Source organism: Chanodichthys erythropterus, chromosome 20, assembly GCF_024489055.1.
Source record: "Chanodichthys erythropterus isolate Z2021 chromosome 20, ASM2448905v1, whole genome shotgun sequence".
NCBI lineage: Eukaryota > Metazoa > Chordata > Actinopteri > Cypriniformes > Xenocyprididae > Chanodichthys > Chanodichthys erythropterus.
The window spans coordinates 38321566-38346706 of NC_090240.1; the positions used below are offsets into that span (position 1 = coordinate 38321566).

Sequence of the window (25141 nt, forward strand, 5' to 3'; positions counted from 1 at the left end):
TATTGAGAAACAGTCTGATTGGGGTTCATCAATGTTTCCATGAATAAAAATATAGGAACATAATTCAGCGCACAAATTTGGTAAAAATGTTTTGTTCACACTATTTTACCTTTAAAATCTGAAATGTGAGAGCAACTCTGGCTTATCCTTCATACTTCTGTTTGTGTGCAGTGGTGTAATGGCAATTTAAATATCTTTCATTACAGATTTCATTTTTCCAAATAAACCAGTCAAATGGATGCCCTTAAACTCTGTAAAAAGATAATCTGTTTCCAATCTTCACTGATTTTTCATTTCATTTGGCTCATTTTGCTGATTTCCGTTAAAATGTTTTAAAATTGATCATCAGGGTGTAATATGAAAAGATATTTCATGATATTCCTGATATAAATGGTCATGGAAACATATCTGGTAACATTCATTCTTCAGTCGGTCATCTTTAAACTCTTTCTCTTCTGTCTGAATGTTTTATTGATAGACAGTCTCACAGGTTTATGCATCAGTATATACAGCTGTTTATTTATGATTTTTTTTTTTTCAAAACATCTCATTTACTACATACAATGCACAAAATAAATGTGTAATGGACATTCAAGGGAAAAGACAGATCAACACATATGAGATGGTACAGACCAAATCAGGTGTACCCTGACTGACAGTTTCAGAATGAAACAACACAAATCATACACAAGTGTCTTGAGATTTTTGTGTGTTTCTAGTATTAAAAATGAAGTGAGGTGTGTTTTTGTGATTTGGAAAGTCATGATAGATTCTCGGAGATCCAAACCGTGATCCACCGAGGTGCCCTTTGTGTTCAAGATTTCTCTTCAAAACTGATCTAAAAAAAAAAGAAAGTTTGGAGCTTTTGTTCAACAACTTTAATGCATTTCTTTCAGGGTTCCTAACTATTTTAGGAATAGTTCACCAACATGATTAAATCAGTTATAATTTACTCACCCTCTGCCATGCAATATTTTCATTTTCCCATGAAACACAAAAGGAGAGTTTCTGTTTTCCACACAAAGAAAGTGGACAGTGATTTATATGCCAAATCCCAAAAAGGACAAACATATTCATGCACTATATTCTAGATTGGCAGGATATATCACCGCCAACTTTCGTTGTATGGAAAGTTTTAAAATGACAAAAATAAACATCTCATTTTGTGTTTTACAGTTTTGAATGACATGAGGGTGAGTAAATGACGGCAATTCTGAAGAGAAAACCAAGAAACCACGTCTCAAACAGACAAGTACCGTATCCAGAACAGCATGATAAAAGTGCTGCTTTCCAACCAGCTCATCCCAAATGACATGAATTATCATTCATTCCTTGAAAACACCTGCAACCAAGCAATGAACAATTAAATCAGTGAGAATTCCTGATCTTCGGACGATTAAGCAAATTACTATTATATCACAATACTGACTATTTATTAAATCTTGTGACAGAATTCTTGCTAGAAAATGCCACAATTGACCTAAAACTGCATTATGCGTTTGAGTGAAAGTTTGTAAATATGGAAAATAAGGCACCTGATTCCAGGAGCGTTCTCTCGGACCGTCTGTCTGAGACAAATGTGTTTGGATCTCTAAGAAACCATCCAGATTTTCCTGTTGTTTTGGTTTGTTCGATTCGGAGAGTCGAGGAATCACAGTCAGACTGAACAGATCTGAAGGCTTCAAAAAGGTCCATGAATGCAAGCGCTTCCAGCTACACAAACTCTTTCCAAATGTTTTATTTTTGATGAACAGTCTTCTTCTTTGGCCAATTTTACGATCTATGGTTACAATTCTATGGTCATATTGGAACAACTGTTTGAAGAATGAAGTTAATGAATTCCAAATTGACTATTATTTGCGGTGCCTCAATCTTTAATCAAAATAACTTCCCCTCCCGTTGCAAACGACAACAATCCAATCAGTTACCAATGGACGAAATCAAGTCCCACCCTACATCTTGTTTCTCGCTCAAGAAGCTGCATGCTTGCAAAGTGTTGAGCGCTCAAATCTGCATTTGCATACTTCGATAAAGTATGTTTCTGGCCTGAGAGTAGTACCCTTCATTTCCAAATTCAACATGTGTCCAGTCTGACTATGAGCTTCAATCTCATAAATGAACTCTGGGCAGAACTACACTGAAACTAACGCCCAACCCTGACACGATCCCAAAATAAGGCTTTGGGGTGTAGGCACACAGAGGTCTTTCACTGAGCTAGCATGGAGAATCCGGTTTTAATAGTGTCAAAACATTGAGAAGTAACCTGTCAGTCATACAACATGAAATTATACGACTTCTACGCTAAATAGACTACTAAGTATTTCTGTCTGTAAAGTAAATGCTGGTGGCGAATCTGAACGTGTGTGTGTTTGTGTAGTTTAGGGGGAAATGGATGGAGAAATGGCAGAAATGAACAGTGACAGTGAAGGTTTATAGTTGATAGAAGGTGTTTAGATGAGGGAGAAAACAGAATGAGAAAGGGTCATGTCCAGATGGATGGATGTATTCGAAAACATCTAGACAAAATGGAATAAGAAGAATAGCATTAATTATTATTTAAAGGTGCCCTAGAACGTTCTTTCACAAGATGTAATACAAGTCTAAGGTGTCTCCTGAATGTGTCTGTGAAGTTTCAGCTCAAAATACCCCAAGATTTTTTTAAATAAATTTTTTTAACTGCCTATTTTGAGGCATCATTAACTATGCACCGATTCAGGCTGCGGCCCCTTAAAATCTCGCACTCCCCACCCCCGGAGCTCTCGACTATAAAACAGTGCATAAACAAAGTTCTCACAGCTAATATAACCCTCAAAATGGATCTTTACAAAATGTTCATCATGCATACTGTATGCATGCTTCGGATCATGTGAGTATAGTATTTATTTGGATGTTTACATTTGATTCTGAATGAGTTTGATAGTGCTCCGTGGCTAAAGCTAACATTACACACTATTGGAGAGATTTATAAAGAATGAAGTTGTGTTTATGAATTATACAGACTGCAAGTGTTTAAAAATGAAAATAGCGACGGCTCTTGTCTCCGTGAATACAGTAAGAAACGATGGTAACTTTAACCACATTTAACAGTACATTAGCAACATGCTAACGAAACATTTAGAAAGACAATTTACAAATATCACTAAAAATATCATGATATCATGGATCATGTCAGTTATTATTGCTCCATCTGCCATTTTTCGCTATTGTTCTTGCTTGCTTACCTAGTCTGATGATTCAGCTGTGCACAGATCCAGATGTTAATACAGGCTGCCCTTGTGTAATGCCTTGAACATGGGCTGGCATATGCAAATATTGGGGGCGTACATATTAATGATCCTGACTGTTACGTAACAGTCGGTGTTATGTTGAGATTCGCCTGTCTTTTAAACAAATGAGATTTTTGATTCTAGGGCACCTTTAATAATAATTATACTATTATAATTAATATTAACATTGATAAAAGCATTTATTATAATAGTTATTATTATAAATAATATGACCCTTGATTGAGTTCCCACAAGGTTAAAAATCTGGACAGACCATCGGGACAAAGAGATGCAGAGAAATAGGAAAAACCAAACGGAGCAGCAAGAGGGCGCTAGAGTTGAGCTGGTATGCTATTAGCTCGAATACAGACGAAAACTTCATGCAAAGCAGACATCTGCAATGCCCGGTCATGAAGACATGCACAGTTTTTCCAATGCTAACCAGACAATACTTAAAACTAGCTTATTTAGGATACTTTGGGATTAGCTAGCTTGGTTGTCAATGCATTGACATTCTGCGTGAGAAAGAGCGAATACTGACAGTTGTTAGCGGTCAGGCTAACGTGTGCATCTCCCTGCGATGAAGTTGCCAAGACGTGAGCGTTTCATCTGGAAGATCTCATTGAGTGTTTGCTATAAAAACGTCCAAACGAAACGCTCATTAACGTGCGTCTTGGGGTGGTGCATTCAGGTCGTACTGGGAAGTTCATATTTACGAGTCGGGAAGTCGTAGTTACGAATGACGGACGCAATTACAGGCATTAAAGCAACGTTTAAGCTACAGGCTTATGGAGACGTCTTGAGGTAAACAGTCCAGCATTTGAGACAGAGAGGAATAAATAAGTAAAGGATTTAGTGTTTCTTAAAAAAGAAAAACAAACAAACATTGAAATGGTGTGAATGAATGAGAGAGGTAGTTCATTTTGGTTAACAACGGCACCTGGTGGTTTGTGTTTTCCTTAAACAATCAGCAATCAACGATTCGTTCACCCGCTTCGACGTACGTACACGTTTTCCTTCAGCTAGACTCAAGAAACCCACTCCCAACAGCTCCAGGATTTCTCAGGGATGATGGGATACATGGGTTTCTTCAGTCTAGCTGCGTGGCCCAAGACCAACCAAGAGCTTTACCAACAATTAGAGCTGTAGGTTGGTCAGTTGCCTTCAATTCAGCCAAGAACATCCAAGAGAGAAGGTACAACCTCCGCAGGATCTCTGAGACTGACTTTAACTGATCCAAAGTGCATAGACAGTCCAGAAGATGGTCTCCTACTCATCCACAACAACTTCCCCCTCATGAAAATACTGATGAAGGGACACTGGGGTGACAGAAACCCCAATTTTACCCCATTCAGACGTCCATACGTTGACACCCAATGAAGCAAACCCAAAACTGGCAGGACTCTTGTGGCTGGAGGTCCTCTCTATTTTAGCATGGTTGAGGTGATGAAGGCAAAGCCTTCTGCTAAATCCAGAGTGGGACAGAGACGACTTATTTCCCTTGTTGATTGGATGCAAGTGATCCATTTGCGTTTGAGTTGAGTTTCGCAAAGGCTATGGAGGCAGAGACGGTCTGGATCCGGGGGTGAAAAGGAGCATTCGCAGTTGCAAAAACCCTCTATCATTGGCTAATAAAACTAGTATAATCCAACCAAAGCTTATCATAACTGGTATATACACATGTATCTGCAATTCGGTCTGTCGTCCAAAAGGCGGTTTTCGCCATCTTTCCTCCAGATGCTCCTACTCTCGAGGAACCGTCCAGCTCTTCAGAAGTCTTTCGTTTACAGCTGAGATAAAGCAGACGTAGTCTCTTTCGTTAGCAGCCAACGTCTGGACGAGCTCCTCTTCCCGTTTCACCCGCAGTAATGTTAAAGCTTTGACGAGTCCTTTGAATGGACTGTTACGTGCGTGTATGTCAGGTTGGCTAGTTTGAGGCAGCGGTTGTAGCAAAAACAAAAATAAAGCACCAGTTTTGAGTTGTCTGAGATCAGAACACAGTCTGCTTGAGATGTCTCGTTGATTTGCAGAAATAAAAATATAACAGAGTCCAGTTTGATGTCTCAAAATCCGTACAAAACTAAGCCATGATAATCATTATAACAATAAAATTCAATGTGGAATTCGCACCTAAAAGCATCAGGAATAGATACGGTTGTAAAAGCTTATTATGTCATCTGAGAGAAAAAAAACACCAAAACATAAGAAAATATCAGATTTGCATATTTCTCCCAAGCTTCTTTTCTGCTGATTAACTGTATTAGCCTATCCTTTTTCATTAGACATATGTACAGAAACACTATCAGTGGTATTTACAGCTCATGACCACAAGAGAGCAGCGCAGAACCGCATGGAATGGGACGCATTTATAAAACAAGCAGAACTGGCATAAATCTTTCATGCAACATTATTATGAAGGGTCTAGAGGAATTCAATGCATTGAGTTAAAACCATTAGGGGAAATTCTATGTAAATTGGTGCATTTGTGAAACAACTTGTATAGACCATGAATACTATTTCCATCAAATGATCATAAAGCATGATTTCACAAACCATTTGAGTAAGTAAAACTGGTTATTCTACAAAACATCAATAGGACAGTTAACCTAAAATGGTCTGATAGACAATTCTGCTTGGGTTTGATGAATGAGACCCAAAAATTGATGACGACATAAAAAAAACCCAACATTAATCAAACAGCGATGTCCGCTTTCAAAACAACATGATATTGGCATATTAACAGCTCTGCAAAATCCAGCACTTTAGTAAACGCATATAATACATCGAGTTTTATGTCAAGATCTGATAGCAGGGTAAAGTAAGGCCTTAGACTAAATCACTGTAGAGATTTAGATAATATGAGGTTGAAGCAGCCGGATGGCCTTGTTATGAATGATAAATAACGTAGAGCAGCATTCGGGCCGATCTCTGGGGCCGGTTCCTGCGTTTCAGCTCTCTTGTGGTCATCTAAGTTCCTATCTATACAGACATCAGACCAACAGGTCAGGCCCCCTCTCGCATTTTAAAGTGTGTGAGAGTGTGTGTGTGTGAAGTAGTGTGTTTATAATTTATCATGAATACTACTGACAGATCTATCAGCCAGGCCAATTGGCTGATATTTTTTGCAATATTTCGGCCAATAAATCTGCTCACAATTGCGAGTCAAAGTGGCCACTGTCCCAAAACCTAGTGAACTCTGAAAAGTGACTCACTACCTAGGCAGTATCTCATTTGAATAGCGTTTGACCTGACTTGCAATGTATTTAAACAGAATTGGACACTGGTATGTTGTTAATCAAAGTATATTTATTATAATCAAAAATTCTCTTGCATGTTATTTCTAGAAATAGCTTATATGGCCTTATAACTACTTTAAGGCTTTAGAGTCAGAAAACGTTGAGAAACTCTAGGAACAACTAACAGTCATGATAATAACAGTTTTATTTGAAGTTATTTTTAATTAGTAAATACACTTTCATTTGTTTTTTCTCAGTTTGTTTTAGTATTTTTCAGTATACGTTTTAGTTTATGAAAATCTTTCATGAGGTTGAGTTAGAAATGCAACAATGCTGGTGATCGAAACATTCAAGTCGCGGTCTAGGTTGGTTTTTCCCACCATTTAGCACTTTGCAATGCATTATGGGATTGCATTCGTGAGAAGCCCATGTGTAATGCTCAGTGTTGGGGAAAGTTAGTTTTAAAAGTAATGCATTACAGTATTGGGTTACTCCCAACTGTTTTTTTTTCTTAAATTTTTATTTATTTTAAAAATAATAAAATATATAAAAACAACATGAAAATGTGTTTTATTAGGGCTATCGATTAAAGGTGTTAATTTTGTGCGATTCATTATGGCAAAAAAAAATAACGCGTTAAAATCAGTGTTGGGGAAAGTTACTTTTAAAAGTAATGAATTACAATATTGAGTTACTCCCTAAAAAGCTAACTAAGTGCAAAACTTAGTTATTTTTTATGAAAAGTAATGCATTACATTACTTTTGCCTTACTTTTTCTCACTTGGGCTGGGATTGCTTGTTTGTTTTTTAAATGACAACAAAAAGTTTTATTTTTAGCAAATGTAAAGGCCTTTCACACCAAAAGTCAAATGAATAAGCCTCAGGCTGAAGGAAATGCAAATTCATGCCTGAACAGTAGAGGGCACAGCTCAAACAAACCTTTCAGCTGTGCTTTAAAACAAATGTTTATCTTAAGTCAGTTTTGCATAGTATAGTTGAATTGGATCATCAAAGGTCAGCAGCAAAGACATTGGTTAATAAAGTGAGATTAAATACATAAAGTATATTTGTTTAATTTAAAATGTTTAATTATTGCAGGTTTGTGCAATATTCTAAGTTTGCATTTCACAGTTTTTATTTATTTTGAGGAATACTGAATCTGTTTTTGTGCAAGTGCGATGAGTAAATGCTCTAAAATTTAGTCTAAAACTAAAATAACGTCATGTTCACACACTCCTGCACTCACGATTCTCTCAACATGGTGTCAGGAGAGCTGTCAGTCAATACAAAGTTACTTGCGCTACTTATTTGAAAAAGTAACTTATGATATTTTGTTGTAAATTTATAAAAGTAATGCATTCCTTTACTAGTCACTTGAAAAAAGTAATCCGATTACTTAACTCAAGTTACTTGTAACGCATTACCCCCAACACTGGTGATGCTGCTTTAGATTTGGGACACATCTTTTCGTCCCAGGAACGCACCTACGTGTTGAAATGCCATCTACGTAGGGCGCTCACTAGGTTTTGGAACAGAGCCATTGTGAATTTGATTCTAATTTTGTGTACGTCACACAAACACACTCATCTATGCACATGAACTAGGAGAGCCTGCTAATCCTATTACAACAGAGGATCACCTGGCCATACGTTTTCATTTAATACAATCCATCTCTCTCTTAAATATAAATATTAGTGTATATGCATCGTTCTATTCATACATTATTAATACATTCCGTTCGGAATTACCTCTAGCTTAAAAGCGGGAATTCCGCAACATTATCCAGACCTGTGCACCACCCTCACACTCACACACACACACACACACACACACACACACACACACACACACATATATCTCTCTCTCTACAGCCCCCCATATTGTGAACTGTGACGCTCTCAGTGTAGAAGCGATGAGCTCCCGCTCGCGGCCGTCTCAGGAGGAGCAGGACGTTTCCGGGGCTCCGGAGCGTTCCGGGGGGCTCTCGGATGCTAGGACACCTCGCTGCCGAACACCTCCAGCACCAGCGGCGTGAGCTGCATGCTGTGCTCGGGCTGGAAGGACAGCGAGCGGTACTGCTTGGAGTGCTCCTCGTTCAGGCTGCGCAGGTCGGCCAGTTTCTGGATCATCTTGGCGTACAGGAGACGCCCGCCGGGGTGATGGATCCGGATGTACGCCTGCAGGACGTCGCACAGACGGTCCTGCAGGGCTTCGATCCGCCCATGGTCCTGAACGCCTGGACGATCTACAGGAGAAGAACAGACACATTAGTTAATTTTTAAATCATCACAATGGGGATCTTATTATAATATTACCGCCCCTTAATCTGCATGTTTCCACCCACGGCACCGCCATTTTGTGTTCGCAAGCGAAACTGTACCAGCTCTACAACTGCATATATTTATCCACTGACCATTCAGAAACGTCTAAAAGTTGTAACTTCTTCCTGAGTCTCTCCATCAGTTTGAACAATGTAAGGCTGAACACTTTCCTCATTTTGGCTGCGTGAGATTCTCCAGCTTTGTTGTTGTTGAGCTGTTAAAGCTCCGCCCTCTTCTGGAAAGCAGCAGCTCATTTGCATTTAAAGGGACACACACAAATAGGGGCAAATTTGCAAGCTATAATAAATGATCTGTGGGGGATTTTGAGCTGAAACTTCACACACACATTCTGGAGACACCAGAGACTGATATTACATCTTGAGAAATGGGTGTTAGCAAGTTTTTAAATGTTGTTTTATGTCTATATGGTGTTTTTAATATGCTTTAAGACAAACCATGTGCAAATTTTTAGAATGCAGTTGTCTGACTCTTGTTGACTTTTATTCAAATTCCGAATGGATTAGCCTAGAAAGTGCACAAAGACTGGTTCCTTTACAATCACCGTAAAGTTCATCGTGATCTCACAAAGGTCTACAACGCACAACAAATCTCTTATTCAAATCGTGTCTACACTTGTTAATGAGAGGATTTGTGAGTGTGCAGAACTCAGCGCTGAACAATAACTCGCCATTTGAGCAGTGAGTGGATTCTGACTAGGGTTGCAAAGGGCAGGAAAGTTTCCGGTCAATTTCCTTGGAAAACCTAATTTTGGAAATAATTCAATTTGGAAACTTAACAGGAATTAATTGGAAATTTCTATAAATTTCTATAAAATTTATCATATAAAAACATAAATATAAACATTAAGTCTGGTCATAACAACATGAAATAACAGTTATTTACTAAATTAGAATTAATTGGATGCAAAAAAGAAATATGTAAAATAAATTAAAAAGAAAAAAAATGACTGACACCCAAATTTTGAACGGTAGTGTATATTCTTACAAAAGATTTGTATTTTTTTTAAAATGCTGTTCTTTAACTTATTTATCGAAGAATCCTGAAAAAGTATCACAGGTTATAAAAAAAAATATAAAGCAGCACAACTGTTTCCAACATTGATAATAAATCATCATATCAGAATGATTTCTGAAGGATCATGTGACACTGAAGACTGGAGTAATGATGCTGAAAATTCAGCTTTGATCACAGAAATAAAATATTATATTAAAATATATAATTATATATATAAAAAAAAATTGTAATAATATTTCACAATATTACTGTTTTTTTGTATTTTATGAAGGAATGCACAGTGCATGCAGGGGGTGTGGCCTCAATAGCCCGGTCATGTGCTGTGTGAATGTGATTGAGGAATGTGCAGGGTAAAATTTTAAAAACTGAAATTGCATAAAATCTGGTTGTTTTAACTAAGATTATGCTGCACGATTTTTTCCAGCTACATTTAAGTTCCCTGTTATAGGCAAACCTGCAATTCCCTGTTTATTCCCATTAATTCCCATTGAAAGTTTCCAGCCTTGAAAATTCCCGGAATTTTGCAACCCTAATTCTGACTAAATTAAAAACCCCTGATTGGCCATGGTGTTCAAGAAATCAACAAACATGACTGTGATTGGCTACACTGCTCAACGCTGCAAAAGCCCATTGTAAAGAGAAACCTTTGACGCTCTCCAGAGCGCAGACACAAACACACTCATCGCTTTCATCAATATGATATTATTACAGTATTAGATTAAGGGAAGCAAAGGTACAAAATATATCGGTTTATTCCAAATCCAGCGCTGTGCTGAAACGCAACTGACTGCATCAAATATGAGATGAAACGAACGCAAACACACACCTGGTGACAGCAGGCAGATGGCCATCAGCAGCACATGTTCCTCTTCATGCATGTTCAGTTTCTTCAGACCCACTTGAAACTTGACCAGCGGCTCCAGCAGCGCCAGAGTGTGACCCGCTGCACGTACACACAGGTGAGAGCGTTTGCATGTGCGTCCACATCTGTGTTTGAACACGTCAAATGTGTGTGTGTGTGTGTGTGTGTGTGTCTTACCCTTGGTGACATCATTGACGCAGTATTTGAAATCTGGTCCTCCACAGCTCCAGCTCATGTCCTCCAGACTGAACGACTGATTCGACCTCAACATGATGATCTCAATGGCGCTGGACTTGAGCAGAGCGATCTGATCTTCTGCCGTCAGGTCCCTGAGACACACAACAGACTTGAGACTTCATCAGGGTATTATTGGTTTTATGCAGAATGCATAAAAAGCACATAAATCCCCTAAATGTGCAACTTGAATGCCGCTTTGGATAAACGTGTCTGCCAAATCAGTGAGAGATGTTTTGATTGAGCTCCACCAGCTCAACTGAAGACTGCTTTGTTTTCTGAATTATAGTTGTGAAATTATCAGCTCTTATTACTTTCGGGCAAACTCAGCTTGGATCAAGTTCACACACATATTCCAGATTCTTCTTCAGTGTTGTTTGTGCTGAACTGCTGCGCAAAGATCTGAACGAGAGACCGGCATCCAACATTAACACTCGTCAAGTGCCAAATGGGAGTAAAACCTGGCTTTGGTAAGTAAATAAAACCATTGATCACCGTTTAACTCCCATTAAGATGATAAACGTTAGGTACGGTGTTGTTTCAGTATTATTTATATACTATTATAGGATTTATTAATATTTTGAACTTTTTTGCATGCTTTGGTTTTTAGTAGTTTTTGTTTTAGGAAACATTGATAGGATAAGCAACATGCATAAACCGAACAGTGAGAATGCAAATCAGACGCTCGCTTCCTGTCGAAGTGGAAAGTTTTTGGCTGGAATAAGCTGCAATGTGGGAAACATCACGACACGTGTCGAAAGTCGAGACTAAACGAGGAGAACAGGAACTCACCTGAATCCAGGGATCATTTTGGCGAATCCGATGACTTTCTGGATGCTGTAGCTGACGAGATCGGCGAGGTGCGGCAACATGGACAGACGCGAGTTGTCCTCCTCGCTGGAGTCTGGACTGCCGCTGCTGTCCTGATACATCATCAACAGATTACTGAAGTTCAGCTTAGTGTCCACAGACTCTACAGAGACAGCAGAGAGACATTACGTTAATCACCACAGCTTGAGCTGTAGCAAGAGGTTACGTGCATCTTTTTTTGCCCCATTATTATACATTTATCAGATATCATACATACAGATATCTTGTCATTCGCTTCATAACAGCGTTAATATCGTTAACTAAAACTATTAAAAAAAATGTATGTTCATTTAAATATAGCTAAAGTGCGTTAAAAGTTAATTTCAATGCGTTATTTTTTCCATAATAGCCCTAAAAAACAAAACAAAAAAAAAAACATGTTTTTATTTTTATTTTATTTCAGCTAGCTGCCAAGATAGCACTACTGAAGTACTAAAATAACCAAAAAATAATAATAAATATAAAAAGAAAAAAAACACTATAGACATTAGAAAAAAAAGACAAAATTTAAAATGCCCCCCCCAAAAAAAAAAAAAAAAAAATTAATTACAATTAAAATTAACATGTGAAGTATAAAAAAAAATAAATAAAAAAAACTAATTCAAAATACTGATAAAAACTATAATAGTTTATTAAAATGCAGAATAAAGGGGCGGGACATTTTCCAAGCATATTTGAAGCGCTTGACCAATCACAACACACTGCTCCAGCTGATTAAAAATAAAATAAAAAAATGTATATATTAATTGAAACACAAACCAAGCAAAAATTAGAAATGTTGCCTTGGCAATAAACTGAAATAAGTTTAATTTGAAGCACTAAATTTATTAACTGGAAATAAAACTAAAACTGAAATAAAAATAAATTAAACCCAAATAGTAAGAAAATCATTTCTTTTTTGCAGTGTAAATGTGTTTCACAAATTTGTAATCAAAACTGAGCTAAATCTGACAAAATACTATATCTGGGAACATCCAGGAACGAAAGATTTTTTTTAAATGCAGAACATTTTTTGTAATGGTTATATTTTAGTATTTATAATTAGCTGTATATAAAAAGCCATAGAAGTCTATGGAATGTCCCATACACTCTCTCTCTCTCTCTGTGTGTGTGTGTGTGTGTGTGTGTGTGTCACCTGGTGAATGGTTGAATGAATCTGATGAGGCATCAGACAGAGAGTGAAGAGACGCGGCTCGACTGGCGCTGCGGGTGACGGGACCCTCGCGGACCGGAGGCTAAACACACACAAGAGTCAGTCAAATATATCTGATATCACAAACAATTAAAAACTCAAAGCATTGGAGAGGAACAGCATCTCCATTAGAGAAAAAAAAACAACAGCAGAAATTATTACACATGCATTGATCAAAGACAACAATCGTTTCTGTAGTCCTGCTGAACCCCTCCACCTCCCCAGCTCCACCTGCCTACATCTGATACAGGATTTGTGTGTCTATTTTTAGTAATGATGCAGAAAATTCAGCTTTGATCACATGAATAAATTACACGTTACTATATATTCACATAGAAAACAGCTGATTTAAACTAATAATATTTCAGTTTCTACTGTATCTTTGACTGACCCTGAATCGGACGAAATCAGAGTAGGAGTCGTCGTAGGTCTTGTGATGCGCCTCCACCAGTGTGTTGATGATCTGCATCTGCTCGTCACTCAGACGAGGTTTCCGCGCCTCCCGCGCCGCCTCCTCCTCCTTCCTCTTCAGGATCAGATCCTTCTTCCTCTGCACCTCCTCATCCGTCAGAATGACTGAGAGAGACAGAACCAGTGAAGTATGAATGAACCGAATAAGTGTTGGGGAGCAAAACTACTAACTTCATGTTTTTTAAAGTAGTGAAGCTTTTCCAATAACCAAAAACTGAAACCATTAAAACTAGGGCTGTCAAGCGGTTCAAATTTTAATCTAATTATTTATATGTGCCGACTGATTAATTGCACACCAAGTTTGGCTGAGAAATTACCCTGTCCTTATTGCGTTATATGAGAAAAGAAGTGATTAGACATTACAAAAAGAAATATTTTTGATTCAACAGAATTCATTACACAGGAACTTTTAAGGCTGGTTTAATGGCATGGATAGACATGAGTCATTGAATCATTCGTTCAACCAATTCATTCAAATGGCTGATTCATTCAGGAACGAAGCAAGTGAATGAATCTCTGAATCAACGACTCGCTCGATTTGTGAAATTGTAAATTCATTCAGTAACGAATCACCAGTGGGTGTTGTTCAGAGAAGCCCAATGCTTCTGCTGCGACTTTTATTGGAACGATTTTCATTGGCGAAATTGAGCAAAAACACACAATATTGTGTCTAAAATTTAACACAATATTAAATTCTTGTTTATTGAACTGTTGTATAAAAATCCACATCACATTTGCTATCATGCATATATTCGGAGAAAACGGCACTCGTGCTCGTGTGATATTGCCAAACTGTATCAATATTATATGAAAATAAGACAAAAACCATATCTTGAATTCTAGTGGCATTTTAACTGCGTTTTAATATGCTTCATCACGCAGTTAGTCGTCGTCCTGCGTCATGTTCGTAATTAAACTAAACCAAACTAAAGATGACGTACAGGACGGGGTGCGTTAAAAGTATTAATAATTTGAATGCATTATTTTTCCCATAATTAAATTGCACAAAATTAACACGTTTAATCAATATCCCTGATAAAACACACATATACATACATATACATATACATATATATATATATATTTTATATTTTATTTCAGCTTGTTGCCAAGGTACTACTATTAACTAGTAACTAAAGAAAAAAAAAAAAAGAAAAAACAACATTCAAAATACAAATAAAAACTATAATAGTTTATGAAAATGCAGAATAAATCACAACACACTGCTCCAGCCGGCCAATCAGAGCACATTGTGCTTTTCAGAAGGAGGGGCTTCATGGAGACAGGAAGTAAACAGAGCGTTACTGACAGACTGGGAAGAGAGGAGCTGCAACAATGGAGAATATGAGGAGAATAATCAACATTCAATCTAGTAGAGCACAAAAACAACATCAAGGCATAACAGGACGTCTTTATAAACTGTTCATCCGAGTGTAAAACATTTTATCCATTTACACACATTCTCACGCTGGTATTCTCGAGCTCTTGGCTCAAACTACAAACACCCGAGAAGGTGAGGACGGCGGCCAGACTCTTAATCTCAGAGACTCTCGTGGCAGTTTTTCAGGCGCCCAGCGTGTGGCAGAGTAAATACACACTGGTGACTGACAGCCGAAGCCACTACACACACGCCGTCCACGTCCAGATCAGCACGCCTGTCGAGGGCTGTTGTGCATGACCAATGTTTCCCTCGAGCGGGCAGAGCGGAACGGGTCGGTGGCGGTGCCAGTCTTGTGCCAGTCTGGACCGCGCGCCATCTGTGCGTCTGTCTCTATCTTATGCCTCAGTCGGGGATCTGAGCGAGCTTGAACTGTTAGCAGAAACACATTTACAAAAAACTGGAAAAGTGAGAGGGATTCATGCTGTCACTGTACATATTGATGAGAGATTACTGAGACAAGTGTTCTTTCTCAGTTCATTAAGAACAAACGTTTATAGAAACCTTTTTATTACTTTTGTAAAATGTCCAAAAATTGAAATATAATATGAGTGAAAACACACACACATATACATACATACACATTTTACATTTATATTTATATATATATATGTTATATTGTAAATTAAATTAAAATATAACATTTTATATAACCATTTTTTTTGCTATATAAAATAAAAAAGAAATTAACAAGTGAAATGTACAGGAAATAAAAATTATATTTTTATTATTTCATATATACTGGTGTGTGTGTGTAATATATATATATATATATATATAAAAATTTGAGACAAAAATATTACTTGTTAACTGTAAGAAACTGATATACTGAAATGCAAATATAAGAGTATCGTATTCGTTAAGAGTCCAGTGTTTGTTTACATTGAACTGTTCCCGACAGGAAACACATGGATTAGTCGGCGAGACTTGATCAATCACCCAATCGTGTGATTTAAAGTTCCATGTAATGAATCCTGGATTGTGACGTTGCATTTAGAGACGGACTGGAGCGTCAGAGAGATCCAGAGATCACAAACATCACATCCGACTCGGTTTCCAGCGTTCCGGAATGTCATGATGACATCACAGAGCTCTAAAGTGTGAGATCAACATCTCACTGGCTACAAAACCGCCGACCTTTGACCTGCCGTCCTCATCCGACCGTATACGACACACAAAGAGGCCCCTTTATGCCCCGATTGTATCCGTTTTCTCTTAAAGCAGCGATCTGCCTCACCCACAACTCCCACCCGCGTCTGAATGAAAATCTGGGTCGGCCCATTGTGCAACTTCATGGAGAAAAAGCATCATTGTTGGCTCTCTCTCTCTCGCGCTCGCTCTCTCTGTTAGCAGAGTTTGGAAACAGCAACTATTTTTCCCCAAATGAACTGCGTGTTTGTGTGAGAGAGTGTGGCGGTCGATGTGTGCGCTTCAAAAGATGTGAATCAACTAGTTTGTGTTGAAACAAAGCAGATGTTTTAATTAAAGCTGTTTTCTAACACTCCGAACACCTTAGCAACTGCACAGCAACGCCCCGGCAACCACTCTAGGAACACGGCAGCATTTTATTAAATGTAGTTATATTAGTCATAATCACCCTGACCAACTTGTGAAACATCGCTCACATGGAAATGATGACAAATTTAAAATGAAACAATTGCGTTGAATGATAAACACTACAGATTATTATTTTTATACAACAGTTAGTTCCGGTTCTCAAATCTGATTTTCCAGCCATGCAATACTCTAATAATATCTTACAATTCGCATCACTCGGCTCGTTTCTGCCGGATCTACACCGGCAGCATTTCTCCCAGCGAGGATCAAACCCTCTGACACTTGACAGATACTGCCGTTATTGTGTCACGGAATGTTTTTTTTAGGTGAGAATATAGTCATTTAGAAACTTTGATGTTTTTGGAGATGTTTTTCTAGGGCTTGCTCTCGACAGAATAAAACATTGACTCTAAACGTATCTCTGGAGTGTTTGGGGGTCGGTCTGGTCGTTCTTTCATATGATGATTGTTCGCCCTGTCTTTATGGGCTGTGGCGGCCCAGTGTGTGACCTCTGACCTTGGGTCAGCTCTGAGGGCGAGTGCGGCGGGTGACAGACGGACACTCACATTCCTTCATCATGCCGATGTCGACGCAGCGCTTCAGACGACAGGCCTGGCAGTGACGCCGGTTGTCTTTGGTGATGGTGCAGTTTCCGTTGAACGGGCAGGTAAAGCTCGCCTTACGCTTCATGCTGCGCCTGAGAGACAGAGAGAGACGAAGAGTCAATCTATTACTGCAAGTCACATGGTAAAACTGAGAAGCAATTAAAAATATTACATTTGAGGAAACGTCACTTTATGAATATCAATATAGTAAAATCATCTTAAAGGGTTAGTTCACCCAAAAATGAAAATAATGTCATTAATTACTCACTCTCATGTCGTTCCACACCTGTAAGACCTTCGTTCATCTTCAGAACACAAGATATTTTTGATGAAATCCAATGGCTCATTGAGGCCTAAGCAATGACATTTCCTCTCTCAAGATCCATTAATGTATTAAAAACATATTTAAATCAGGTCATGTGAGTACAGTGGTTCAATATTAATATTATAAAGCCACGAGAATATTTTTGGTGCACCAAAAAAACAAAATAACGACTTATTTAGTGATGGCCGATTTCAAAACACTGCTTCAGGAAGCTTCGGAGCGTTATGAATCAGTGTGTCGAATCATGATTCAGACTGCGTGTCAAACCGCTAAACTGCTGAAATCATGTGACTTTGGCACTGATTCGACACACTGATTCATAACGCTCCGAAGCTTCCTGAAGCAGTGTTTTGAAATCGGCCATCACTATATAAGTCGTTATTTTGTTTTTTTGGCGCACCAAAAATATTCTCGTGGCTTTATAATATTAATATTGAACCACTGTACTCACATGAACTGATTTAAATATGTTTTTAGTACATTAATGGATCTTGAGAGAGGAAATGTCATTGCTGGCTATGCAGGCTTCACTGAGCCATCGCATTTCATCAAAAATATCTTAATTTGCGTTCCTAAGATGAACGAAGGTCTTACGCGTGTGGAACGACATGAGGGAGAGTAATTAATGACATTATTTTCATTTTTGGGTGAACTAACCCCTTAAGTTCACATGAGATCTTCAAAGTGTCAGAATCGTCCCAGTCTCTGTCAGGTTCATGTGTTTATCACTGCAGTGGCCGTCATGAACACTGATTTACTGTCGTAACGGTAGCTCTGGTATTTTCAAAGTAACTATGGTTACTGAGGGATAATCCAGATCCTTCACCTGCATCAAAATGCACAACAGAACGCTAGAAATACTACACACACACTTATACAAAAAAAAATAAAAAAATACACACACACACACACACACACCCATCCTAAATAAAAGCAAACACACAGCGCACCTGTTTACACACCTCACTATCATCTGTAAACACACGTAAACAAGCCAATTTATCAGAGAGGTTTTGATGGTGACAGTGAAAGAAAACTGGCAGATTATTATAAATGCTGTGATTTCACATGATTTCAAGTAGCATACTTAAAATTAATAGCTATAACTCTACAAGAAAACAAGGTATCGTCAAGCACATGGTCTCATTTGATGGAAAACCTTTCAGATTTTGAAGAAAACAGACTTTGATCATGTTTGGTTGTTATGTTACAACACCCCTAACAAAACTCCTGAAAAAGTGATGCAATTTATTGATTTATTTTGTTATTCATTCTTGACATGATGACTATTAGAAAGTATATATGACGGGTCATAAAATCAATCATTCTGGGGCAAATGTTGTGTTGGTATCTCAAAGCAATCAAAAGTTATGGCATTTGGAACCAACCTCTTATCAAAAGTCCAAAAATCTCTCTAAACAACTGATCTGAGTGTTTTACTGAACATAAGAACTGCTAACATGTGTAAACGCCACAATAAAGATTTATAATTACGTAGAATAAGTAATAAGATCCTGGTTGTTGAGTGATGATCTTCCAGCGCTGTAGCTCCTATTCTATGACGGACAGTACATCAAGACTTGTCAATCAAAGTGATCAGTCCAATCCAAGCGAGCTCCAGCTGTAAAACAGTGTCTGATTGGTCTCTACACATCATCTCTGTACACACCGTACCAGAGATCCAGTTTCCACTGGTCGAACTTTCAAACACTGCGTCACGTTCACGATGCAATCTGATCCCGGAAGTCCTATTGCTTAGGCGAAGCAGCGTGTCAATGTCACTCCGATTTTCTCATGAGCTACGCATCATGTTATGTTTGGGCTCGTTTGAATCGTGACGAACTGCTCTAAATAAGGAAGTGCGATTTACTATGGTTTACTGAAGTTTCACAAAGTTACAAAGCAGAACCTGCTGCAAAAACATGCGCATTGGAGGCAACTTTTGACGGTTTTACGGCATCAAATTGTGATCGGTTAGTAATCGGGTCATTGAATGCGATTATCAGCCGATATAGATCTGCAGCAGACCTTGGCTTTGCTTGTGTAGCAAATGAGGAGATCTGCTCCAGTATTCACTGCATATGCCACTCTTTCATTCCCTTCAGGTGAGCGTGACTGAAGCACGTTTGCCAAACATGTTTCTGTGATTTAAAGAGAGAGCGTGACATCTGACAGACACCTGCAGGTTCTGCTCTTCAGTCTTTCATCCTCAACATGCACCTCCTCCATCGATCCAGTGGATATTTCAGTAGATGCATGACAGAAATAAGGATTTTTCCTCACTTTTATTACAGATAATGAATGACCATGAGCTCAATAACATCTGTAGGACTCTTTGTCTTGATGAATATCATGGTGAAATACACTAGAATAAAGAGTTCAGCCAATCATAAAACGGATATATAGTATATATATAGAAGTCTTAAAAGGTACAGTAACATCCTGTGTGAAGCATGTTCCCGTCTCGCATTCAGATGACATTTTATTCCACAGACGTCAGTGACTATATCGAGGCGTGCCGTTCTGTACCAGTCTTAGTCATTGTAGCTGAAACCACTTCTAAACAGTCGGCCCATTAGGTTACATAAGCAGATATTTTTCAGCACGGTCATAAAACCAAACGTCTAATGAGCTGCAGATCGCAGCGGTTCTCCAGAACCAGACGCCGATCCGTCCGTCTGCTCTGGAGGGCCACGCATGAACGACTGACCTTTGGGCGGCTTTAATGGATGAAAATAACACCGGCTCACAATAACACCAGACATTTTACCCTCCCTGCAGAAAGTCAATGATGTGTTTGTTTTTATGTACCTGTCATCATCAGTTGTAGAGCTTAAATAAATGCAACCTGGAATATTATACACTACTGGTCAAAGGTTTGGAATAATTAAGATTATTAATTAATTGATAATGTTGAAGACAGTTGTGCTGCTTCATTTTTTTGTTTTTCAGGATTCACTGATGAATAGAAAGTTGTAACTTTAAATGTCTTTACTGTCACTTTTGATCAATTTAATGTGCCCTTGCTGCAAGGCATTACAAGTATTAATGTTTTTGAACAGCGCTGTAATCAGATATGCGAATATTAAATTGGACAGAATTCCGATAGAGCTAATTTTGCTAAACATTCCATTTTCCACATATTTTGACAAATTAATTTCCCTGACATTTCCAGACAGAAACTGACTTTAAGCATTTTAAAGAAGTCATGACACGAGAAATCAGATTGGCCTTGATATTTTGACATATTAGGAGGTCTTAGTACCATTAAAACATCCTGCATGTTTCGTGGTTTAAAACATCCTTCTCGTTATAAACAAAGCGTTTATTTAATCAAGCTCCAAAAACGGCTTGTTTTGATATTGCAGGATCTGTGACGTCATTATAATGACCTACACATATAGAAACATCTGTGTACTGTATCAATTTGGGGTTTTTTTGTGCAAAACACGTTATTAAAGGGTTAGTTACCCAAAAATGAAATTTCTGTCATTATTATCCTCATGTCGTTCCTCACTCGTTCATCTTCAGAACACAAATTAAGATATTTTTGATGAAATCCAATAAGTTTTTTATCCTCAATAGTAGTAAAAACATTGTTAAAACAATCATGTGACTGCAGTGGTTCAACCTTAATGTTATGAAGAGACGAGAATACTTTTTGTGCACAAAAACAAAACAATGACTTTATTATGCAAATTCTTCTCTACCCTGTCAGACTCGTACGTAGTCTATGTTCAGCGCTTCTGTGTCCGAACGCTGGCTCATTATTGTTTTAAATACTTTTCTGGACGTTGAATCTTGGAACCTTAATTTTGCTTTATATGGAGGATAAAATATATATATATAAAAAAAACCACTCGGATTTTCATCAAAAATATCTTAATTTGTGTTCTGAAGATGACCAAAGGCGTTATGGGTTTGGAATGACATGAGGGAGAGTAATTAATGACAGAAATTTCATTTTTGGGTGAACTAACCCTTTAACATTATAAGTGAATCTCAAGGAATATATTTCAATATTTAAATCCATTAAAGTGCAACTATAACGCCTCTTTCTCAAGATGTAATATCAGTCTCTGGTGTCTCCAGAATGTGTGTGTGAAGTTTCAGCTCAAAATCCCCCACAGATCATTTATTATAGCTTGTCAAATTTGCCCCTATTTGTGTGTGAGCAAAAACACGCCGTTTTTGTGTGTGTTCCTTTAAATGCAAATGAGCTGCTGCTCCAGAAGAGGGCGGAGCTTTAACAGCTCAACAACAACAAAGCTGGAGAATCTCACGCAGACAAAATGAGGAAAGTGTTCAGCCTTACATTGTTCAAACCGGAGTCGACACTGATGGAGAGACTCAGGAAGAAGTTACAACTTTTAGACGTTTCTGAATGGTTAGTGGATAAACTGATGTAGTTGCTGTGGAGTTGATTCAACTCATCCACTAGCATGTGCCGTCATGTTCATCTTTTGTGTTGAATTGACCCTCGTTTGTGAAGCAGTCCGGTGTAAAATGACGGCATGACACTCGACTACAAAAGGCGGGTTTATGTAAATTTTAGGGTTTATGAAGAAGCTCGTTGTAGTCCCTACCAGCCGTTTCTATAAAAGAAAATATCTCCTTTGCATTGAACTTTGAGTGTCGTAACTCTGCAGATGTTGTTTATGATCAAACAGCAAAATTACACACTAACTAGAGTTAAAACAGTCACATCATAATCAACCAGCGCTTTAAAGATTTATAAGCTAAACATTATTCTCCAGGCACGTAAATCACAGTTTTTCCAAGAGCTGGTGGTATCAGGTGAGACTCTTACCTGAAGAAGCCTTTGCAGCCCTCACAGGTCATGGCGTTGAAGTGGAATCCGGTGGCCTTGTCTCCACACACTCCACAGATCCGCGGCGCGTTGCGGTCAAACTCATCCTGACCGGTCGCAGACGTGCTCACGGCCATGGGATCCATCACTGAGAACACGGAAAGAGCGAGAGAAGCGGTCAGAAACTACACCTGATCTACTGAAACATCTCGCTTCCCGCGAATCTCCAACGGTCACGAGAGCCGTGATTGGCCGACACGCACCGATCAGCATTTTTACATAATTCACTACATTTATGCATTTAGCAGATGCTTTTATCCACAGCAAAACATCAGCTGGTGCATATGGAGGAAGCAGACAGAGATGGATATGAATAAAACAAACATTAAAAGAAAAAATATATACAATCTTTTCCCACTCCATCTGATGCTCAAAGTCATTTGCACAGGTTAACCAACCCATCTGTTCCCTAACGGTGTCGATTACGCCAAGAAGAGCGAGATGTGGAGAACAATGAATGCTGCATTGAGTTTAGATACAGTTACAGAAACACATTGCATAATGAAGTGAGCATTTACAGGTCAAAGGTCACGGAGCACGAGAGCAACGATGATTGATGAAGGGAAAGAAACTAAATATTGAGAGACGGAGCAAAGCAGATCTGGTTTCCATGAATAGACACGCTAAAAGCATTTCTCCCAGCTACAATAATAATAATAATAATAATTATAATAATAATAATAATACGCGTATGTCGTTCACAGGTCATCATGTTCTTCCTGGAAGCGATCGGCTTGTTTTGCACAGCGAGAGGAACCGAGATAAACAGCAGTGAAGACGCATGGCTTAGTATGCAAAAACACACACGTGTGGTGTTATTGTGTGTGTGTGTGTGTGTGTGTGTGTGTGTGTGTGTGTGAGAGAGAGAGCAGGAGAACAAAAGCAGGAGGAGCTTCGTGATCAGTACATCTGTCACCACATTCTACGGCAGCTCGTGCGCGTTTGTGCAGCTGATCGATATCAATCCATCCGCCTTGACGCTCTTGAAAAGAGCAGCTTCACATTCACAGGAACCAGACTGTGCAGCTGTTTTGACGTTCTTGGTAAACGATGAACACAATCAGTACAGTAATTATCGTCAGTGCCGTCGGGTGAAGCTCATGGTTATATTGAAACTTAACATCTAAAAGATGCTTTTAAATATTTGAATATATATAAAATATTTTCCCCCAAATGAGAAGAAAGAGTCACATTCTGTTACTGATTCCAAATGACATTATTGTATGATATTGATTAACAATTAGTGCTGTCGTGTTAAAGCATGCAATTAATTTCAGTTTACCGCGTTATAAATATTTAACGCAATTAACGAAGCATCCATTTTTTCCCCTCATAATTTGGCTGGCATTACATTATATGATCACGCTCTTATTTATGTAGATGCTTTTAAACCATTCAAGCGCCACAAGACAAACGAGAATGCGCTGTTAATGTCGTGTCATGTGACGCACGACTCTTTCGCGCTTGAACAAACACAGAATTATGTGGAGTTTCCTCAAAAGAGCAGTCTCAAATGAGTTAAATAACGTCTTAAAGAGTTGTGAGAAAATGAGATGCGCGTCATGTTCGTGACAGCAGCCTAATAAACCAGTTGCTGTGATGTCGGTCATCAATGTTCATCAAATGTATTTAATCTGATTAATTAATTTAGAATTTATGCAGTGAAGACTAAAATGTTTGATAACTTTATTCAATTTCTATATATTTCATACCTGTTAGACAGGTAAAAATGATGTGAAGTTTATGTGAAGATTGTTTCAATTTCACTTAAATTAAAAAGTTATTTTTTAAAGCCTAATAAATGTTGAAATTGATAGCTTTCAGTTATACCGTAATATTAAATATCTTTAACCTGTTAACTGTCACAGCCATTACATATTTAAAACAGTAATATTTTATACTAAACCTAAACTAATCTTGACAAACTATGTATCATTTGAAAGCTAGTTTTGATATTTGGTCTTCAAAATAAATTACAGAGGAGCAGTAATTTATCAATTTGCAATAAGCATATTTTCATACTCATAAGGCATGTTCAGACCTTTATTTTGAAATGGCGATGAACATGAAAAATCATTAAAGATTGGTTGAAACATGTTTGTTTTCATGCCAAGAGTACAAAAGATAAAATCCATTCAATTTTTTGAAAAAAAAAAAAATGGTCTGAAAAGGTTAATAGAAAAAAAAAACATTTATGATTGTGGCAGCGATCTATATCCCACAAACATGTTAGTTTTATGTTTATTAGAGGCTAAATTCATATCAAATTATGCCAAACTTCCCATACTACTTCTATATAGGATATCTACTTCATAAATTGTATGAAAATAATGGAAATATATGGTTCAGATCACTCAAACCATATATGGAAATGGAGGCACCTTTATATGGTCAGTAATGGAGCTTGGGTGTCATCTAGTGAGAAAGTGTGGTACTGCGCCCAAACTAAATCTTACTGAAAGCTCATTTTTTGAGATATCAACCTGAAATTTGGAACACAACTTGTTCAGATTTTTGGCTTTGATTTCCTTGCAGATTAAAGTAAAACTTGTTTTGTAAAATATATATTTTATATAAAATATTATATTTTTACATTTTCATAAACAAACTTTTTTTTTTTTTAAATTTCACTTCTACAATAATCTGCCAAATTTCATCTTTAAAACAAGACCAGCCTCATGTCAATACTCCAAAATATTCTTGAATTACAACCATTTAAGTTTGGATAGTGCATTTTCTTGTCTAAAAAAAAAAAAAAGTGTGGGTGACAGTTAACAGGTTAATTAACGTTTTTTTTTCATAGAGATATTCGTATCAGTGATACTCGCCTTCATTCATGAAAAGAAGCCATTAAACAAA

At 37.9% G+C, this 25141-nt stretch overlaps 1 protein-coding gene across 4 annotated transcripts in view; it reads right to left on the reverse strand.

Annotated features, from left to right (window-relative positions):
- Positions 1 to 491: 491 nt before the first annotated feature.
- vdra (vitamin D receptor a) overlaps positions 492 to 25141 on the reverse strand; it is a 50852-nt gene continuing 26202 nt past the window's right edge. For all 4 annotated transcript variants that reach the window (XM_067372338.1, XM_067372339.1, XM_067372341.1 and 1 more), the window contains 8 exons: positions 22223 to 22370; positions 17049 to 17179; positions 13408 to 13592; positions 12960 to 13059; positions 11747 to 11927; positions 10898 to 11049; positions 10685 to 10801; positions 492 to 8747 (listed from right to left, as the gene is read on the reverse strand). In XM_067372338.1, coding sequence (XP_067228439.1) covers positions 8494 to 8747; positions 10685 to 10801; positions 10898 to 11049; positions 11747 to 11927; positions 12960 to 13059; positions 13408 to 13592; positions 17049 to 17179; positions 22223 to 22368 — 1266 coding nt within the window. In that variant the 5' untranslated portion in view covers positions 22369 to 22370 and the 3' untranslated portion in view covers positions 492 to 8493. The remainder of the gene's footprint in view (positions 8748 to 10684; positions 10802 to 10897; positions 11050 to 11746; positions 11928 to 12959; positions 13060 to 13407; positions 13593 to 17048; positions 17180 to 22222; positions 22371 to 25141) is intronic.